This window comes from Lactuca sativa, chromosome 5 (genome assembly GCF_002870075.4).
Source record: "Lactuca sativa cultivar Salinas chromosome 5, Lsat_Salinas_v11, whole genome shotgun sequence".
NCBI lineage: Eukaryota > Viridiplantae > Streptophyta > Magnoliopsida > Asterales > Asteraceae > Lactuca > Lactuca sativa.
The window spans coordinates 273,914,703-273,921,533 of record NC_056627.2 but is presented as its reverse complement, the minus strand read 5'-3'; the positions used below and the strand labels follow the sequence as shown (position 1 = coordinate 273,921,533).

Genomic DNA, 6,831 nt, shown 5'->3' with positions numbered 1-6,831 from the left:
GCCCAGCGTACCCTCGGTACGCCCAGCGTAAATCCGAGCTTCGGTCCCTATAAATACCATGCGAATTCTTCCGGATTTTTCACACATTTTCACTTCTCTCTCTAAACTACTTTCTCTCTCTAACCCTTTTGGAGTCCCCTAAGCCCTAGTTAAACCCTTAGCACCCTAGGGAAGCCCCGAGGCTCCCGGAGTCCCGAGAAAAAGGAGTTTTTCGGTTTTGAAACGCTGCTCCAATTAAGTCCCGGTTTTCGATAAAATTCGCTGTAAGTGTGCTACGCTTACGCAATTTTTTTATATAGCTTTCAAATAATTATAGGAATGTTATTAGGTCCTTAAAATAATTATTTGGGCTATTATTATGAGTTATATTGAGCGCTATTAACGCTTAATAATAGTCAGACTAATTAATTTGTCGCGGTTATCGTTAAACTAAACCCTAGTGGTATCGGTACTAGGTTTTATCGAAGGAATATCGTTTTGAGAGCATCGAAGCGCTGTCCGAGTGCTGAGTCACCACCTACTCAGGTGAGTGCATAGTTACTTTCAGCTTACACATAGATATGAAGTATTTTACGTGCTGTGTGTGTATATTATCTGTATACTTGCTATCTTAATTGGAAGAACGTTTTATACATGTTTTCAGTGATTCAAACTGTATAAGTATTTTATATCTACATAATGTGCGGGGTAAAACACGGGTAGATATAATAGTTGCTGTGTGACAAAATAAAATAATGAGAGGCCTCGTTATAGCTGTTCTTGATGATCTAGTCATCTAGCGGAGTATAGATGACGACCACGGACTATTCTAGACAGTCTAGTGGAACACTAGCAGGCTCGCAACCTGTAGGTGTTTATTCGAACTGTGTGTTTAACCGAACTGTGTGTTTATTCGAACTGTGTGTTTATTCGAACTGTGTGTTTATTCGAACTGTGTGAACTGTGTGCTCCCCAGGTATACTCCATCCCAATGATAGTCCTTTGACTAGGTCCCTTGTGTTAGATGTTTTAGGGACGTAATGTGAGGATAACGGGAATGAGTAATTGGGTTGATTGTTTGATGTTTAAAAATAATAATTATATTATTGTGGGTTGAAAACCCTATGTACTCACCAGGTTTCCCAACCTGACCCACTCAGTTTATTTATATCACAGGTGTTGATATGAAGTGACACCACACTGAGAGATTTAAAGAGATGTAGATCACTAGTGTAAATCATTGTAAGTTCTGTTTATGCTTATGTTTCTGTATTAACGATGACATCCCAAACGTTTTAAAATGGAATAAATACGTTTCTTCGAAAATGTTTTAATAACGTATTTACCATGTTTTTCTGGGAACAAATTCCGCAACATTTTTTATAAAATGAAGTACTCTGATTTTTATAAAGCATAAACAAACCGGTCTTTTCTGGACGTGATTTTGGGGATGTCACAAAATCTTACCTAATTTTTTAATACATGTAATCACAGAAGATAAAAAAAATAAAGGCAATAACCTTAAAACCTTAAAACTAAAAAAATGAGAAAATAAATAAAAAAACATACATTGTAACTCACTTATTCTTAATCGACCGGAAGAGAGACGAAGCGAGTAGCACAGAAGGAAAACATGGGTGGGGAAGGAGAGTAGTGGTGGCGGCAATAGAGAAAGGGAAGTCGAGGTACGAACCTGTCGAGTGTGTATGTGTGTGTGACAGACGGGAGAAAAGACAGAAGCCGGTGATGGAGATGGTGATGAGGATGGTGATGGTGATGGCGATGGAGAAGTAGGTTCGGCCTCTTTGTTTGGCTTTTGTCCTGCTTTTGTCACACAAAAAAAACAAAATTGTGTTGTATGTTACGATGTCAGGTGCTGCATACATTTTATCGAACACATTGAATGCTTTATTGATCTCATCAGCACTACAATACCCACTGATCATAACGGTGTAAATTATTACATCAACATATTGGAAGATTAGGGCACAAATTAGTAAAAAGAAATCAGTAACAATTGATTAAAAATGAATAAATGAGAACCAGAAGTCGAAGTTAAGCAGAAGGTGGATGAGTGAAGAAGAAACGAATATAGAAAAAGATGGTTGGATGAGTGAAGAAGATAAAGTTACCATGAATAACCAGGGATGACGTTTGACGAGATTTAGACACTAAAGGATATAAAATTGAATGAAATCCTCATTTTAAAGATGGATTGACGATGTCTAGGGTGGTAGTGATGAGAGCCTTACTGCATTTTCTCTGAGAAAAGATAAAAAGCGGAAAGAAGGTAAAGAAGACGGTGAAGAGAAGGCATCTAGGATTTTCAAAGAGGGTTGATTAGTGGTGATGGTGAGGTAGTTTCGAGAGAGACGGTTGTAGCGAGTACAGAAGGAAATCGATTTGATTATGCAGCTGATTTTAAGGATACGTGATTTTCGTATTGAATAGTGATGTTTGAATATTTACTATACTAATCTTTCGGCTGATTATAAGGGATTTCAAAATCAAATTGATTTCAAACACATTATCAAATAGGGAAGCATAAGGCGGGTTTAATGGCATTTCCCAATCACTGAAGGCGGGAAAACTCGATTTTGGGGGTCCTTAGAGAGTGACACGTGGCAGAGTTCTACTTATTTATTAGAATTAGGATTTCGGACAATCACTTCAATACATTATTTTGGGACTACGATTTATCCAAGTGTCATGAGTTCTAGCTACTTTGGTTTACTAGCTTCATGGCCAGGTGCGGACGCAGGAATTAGTAATAGGGGTTGCACAATTTTTTTTTTCCCGTCACACATAATATAAAACATTAAAAAAAAAATTCCGGTCAAACATAATATAAAACATCTATTCATCTAATACAATTTTTTTTTCTGGCTAAACATAATATAACAACAATATACTAGAATTTAAATTTTTCCTCTTCGTGCAAACATCTTTTGAAACCGCTCCATTACTTTTTCATTCTCAACTTTCGCAAGTGCTTCGGTCTCAACATTACACAGCAATGCGTCGTTCAAAAATTCATCGCCAATTTTGTTACGCAAGTCGGTCTTCAAGAGCTTTATCTTTGAAAAACATCTTTCTACACTTGCGGTCGCTACAGGTAATATCAAAGCCAACTTCAGTAGCTTATAAACCAAAGGATAAGATCGATGCTTCCTCGTATTAACCATCAAACGAGAAAGGTCGGAAATTCCTTTCAAACTAGCGAAACGCTCATCTTTGATGCAAGAGTGATAAAATATCTCAAGCTGTCCTTCAAGGTCTATCATATTTGAATCATCAAAGTCATACTTGTATAACTTACCCAACTTCAATAACTTTGATTTGTCAAATTGTGCAAATGAATCACAAGGGCTCAAAGCACCCATGTATTCTAGTAATTGGGTGCTTGTTTCACTAAATCGATCCCGATATTCTGTAAGTTGCATATCTACCACCGTGTTGAAGATTTCAACCTCAAAATGAAACCTATTAGTCTTTGTAATCCTACGGTTTCTCGCACCAATATACAACTCTTCCATATCCAAAGTATCAATTTCGTGTGTTTCACAAAAAGAGGATACTTTTGGCAAAATGCTAGCAAACCCTATGTTTCTAAAAGATTGCAATGCCTCCATTGTCCCTCTAACCATCGAAGCCGCTTCTAAAATGTCTAGATCTTTTCTTTGAAGTTGCTTTGACAATGTACCCGTGAGGTGTAAAATGTCATACATCATATGTAAGTAAAACATGAACTCATATGATTTAAAATATGCTAAGATTCCAGATGCTTGTTGACGGTTTGCCAATGACCCTCCCTCCTCTTTCACAAAATCTAAAACTACAAGAACATCCGCAAATAACTTCATCAAACTTGTAAGTGTGTTGAAATGTGAACCCCATCTTGTTTCTCCCGCTCGAACAAGTGTAGTCTCTTGATTTAACCCTCTTCCGGTTTCAAGTTCACCACTACACAAGCCTTTTTGCATCCTTTCTCTTGCTTGCTCTCGCGGTAAGTCTTTTCTTTTACACGATGCACAAACTACATTAACCATCAATGAAATTTGCTCAAAAAAGTCACTAACACCATCATGCTTCTTTGCTACAGCCACAACTACTGATTGAAGTTAGTGTGCAAAGCAATGTACATAAAAAGCCGTGTTATTCTCTTGTAATATCAAAGCTTTCAAACCATTGAATTCCCCTCGCATATTGCTAGCCCCATCATAACCTTGTCCTCTTATCTATTAAAATTTAAAACAATTAATATATATATATATATATATATATATATATATATATATATATATATATATTAAATTGAAATAACAAAAAAACTAAAGAATAAATTACCTGACTAAAACTCAACTTATTACTTGTAAGTACTTCATTTATGGCGTTTTTGAGTGTCAAAGAAGACGTATCCTTCACGTGCACTAGACCTATGAATCTTTCTTTCACAAAGCCAAGAGTATCGACATAACGCAAAACAATAGTCATTTGTTCCTTTTTTGAAACATCACTAGATTCATCAACTAGTAAAGCAAAAACATCTTGACCAATCTCTTCACGAATACTCAAAAGTACTTCTTGTGCAAAACATTGCACAAGTTCTTTTTGAATTTTAGGGGAAATTAGTTGATTATTTTTTGGAGCATTTTCTAAAGTATTGTTGAAAATATCTTCACTAGTCTCTCGAATGGCTTTTAACACTTCAATGTATAGCCCTCTATTTTCCGAGTTAACCGACTCGTCATGACCACGAAACGGTAAACCGGTTTTCAATAAAAGTCTAACAACAATAATAGAAACACGTAATCGAGCTTTATATTTATGATCCTCTGCTTCGGTTTGCCTCCTAAAGACTACATTGATAGCTTGTTTTTCCCTCATTAAAAACTCACACTTTTCTTTTGCTTTGTTGTGAAAACTATCAATACCACCCACATGAGTCCGAAATGCATCTTTTTTATTCCAAGTATCAAAACCTTGAGAAACAAATGCATCTCTCCATCCTTTTTGTCCCATGAGGTCCCCACACAAATAACAATATAAACAATATGCACTATCCTTTTTCACACTATATTCCAACCAATCAAAGTCATCAAACCATGAAGGAACGAATCTTCTAAATCTATCACCTATTTTTTTAGGAAACTTATGTGCCCTTACTTGACACGGTCCTTGAAGCAAATATGCTCTTCTTACATCATCTCTTATATTTGGTTTGTAACTTGTAATCAATGGCCTATCCGCCGGGTCCTTTGGAAGATCCTTCAAGTCAACATTATCATTAGGTTGGTTAGAGCATTGTGTTTGTGGAGTTGCATTAGAAACCGAAGGGATTGATTGATTGGTGATTGGTGTTTGTGGAGTTGCATTAGGATTAGAAACGGAAGACATTGATTGATTGATGATTGGTATTTGGGAACATTCTTCACCACTTTCATTAGGATTAGGTCTTTGTCTTTTGGTAAAAAAAAACCACTTAGTTTAACCTATAAAAACATAACAATGACTTCAATAAAACAACTTGCTTTCAACTAATCAAACAATAAATTCAATAAAAACATAACAATTACACCTAATCAAACAATGACTTCAATAAAACAAGTTGGTTTCACCTAATCAAACAATAAATTAAATAAAACATATCAATTTCACCTAATCAAATAATCAATTCAATAAAACAAGTTGTTTTCACCTAATCAAACAATAAATTCAATAAAACATATCAATTTCACATAATCAAACAATCAATTCAATAAAAAACATAACAATATAACCTAAGCAAACAATATAACTTCAACAAAACAAATCAATTTCACCCAAGTCAATCACTAACTTCAAAAACACATATCAATTTCAAATATCTTAATGAATTGGTAATTGGTAAAACTTACTTGCTTCATTGTGAAATCGATCAAGACATCAAGTATTGTGAATTTTGATCCATCAAACCATTGAAATCGATCAAGCCTCAGCCCTCAAGGTCGATTGATCGATTGAATTTTGGGGCCAAAAGTCAATAGTCGTGGTCGTGCCTACTGCTTCGTGCGTCGCCTCTGAAGTCTTCAATCGTGTTTTTTTTTTTCCTTTCAACCGATGGATTAATTACAATTTCACAATTAGGATTATTGGGCTATCTTTTTTACAAGCAATTAGCCCAATTGCTAATTTATCAAATTAAGTTTCATTTGGGTTTTAGGGCTTTAGACAATTGGACTAATTACAATTGAATAAAACATTTGGCTCGTTATTATTTTTTTTCGTTCGGTAATTCCCGAAAGAGTGACAATATTTTTTTATGTACTTGCACAATTTTTTTAGTAGGTGCACGATTTTTTTTACGTAGTGGCACAATAGGTAAAAATTAAAAAAAAAAAAAAATTCTACTTCGTACGCGGAAGCTAGGTGTTGCCGGTGCCACACCGGGCACCTAGCTAGGACCGCCCATGTTCATGGCATAAGGATTAAAATTTAGGTTATTTTGTATTTGCGATAGTTCCTTCCAGTAATATGTATGCGTTAAACAACAACTTGTTTAAACTCATATATAACAAGTTTGTATAATGAAATTCAAACAAGTTCTATATATAAAACCACTAGAGGTGGCAATCGTGTCGTGTCGTGTCGAAACACTAAACGGGTTGAAAGTGCTTGACCCTAACCCGACCCATTTAATTAACGTGTCGTGTCGTGTCAACCCGTTTATTTTCGTGTCGAGTTCGTGTCGGGTTTCGGGTTAGGGCTATACCTCGAAATATGTCGTGTCATGTGAGGTTAAAAGATTGAGCATGTTGGAAGAGTAGGAGTTGGGTAGGCGGAAAGGAAAAACTAATAGTTTGGAGGCAGAAT

General features: G+C 35.7%; 1 protein-coding gene across 1 annotated transcript; it reads right to left on the bottom strand.

Moving 5' to 3' along the window:
• Nucleotides 1–2,897: 2,897 nt before the first annotated feature.
• On the bottom strand, nt 2,898–5,376 carry LOC111918703 (uncharacterized). The gene is made up of 3 exons (XM_052763690.1): nt 4,327–5,376; nt 4,166–4,217; nt 2,898–4,090 (listed from the first exon to the last, which is right to left on the bottom strand). The coding sequence occupies exons 1-3, from the start codon at nt 5,374–5,376 to the stop codon at nt 2,898–2,900; spliced, it is 2,295 nt and encodes a 764-aa protein (XP_052619650.1).
• Nucleotides 5,377–6,831: the final 1,455 nt, after the last annotated feature.

Excerpts from the sequence above, each read along its gene's own strand:
- LOC111918703 (XM_052763690.1), bottom strand. The coding sequence starts at position 5,376 with ATGTCTTCCGTTTCTAATCCTAATGCAACTCCACAAACACCAATCACC. Across the intron at positions 4,218-4,326 it reads ATAAGTTGAGTTTTAGTCAG|ATAAGAGGACAAGGTTATGA; the intron begins GTAATTTATTCT and ends AAATTTTAATAG. Across the intron at positions 4,091-4,165 it reads TATGCGAGGGGAATTCAATG|TAGTTGTGGCTGTAGCAAAG; the intron begins GTTTGAAAGCTT and ends AACTTCAATCAG.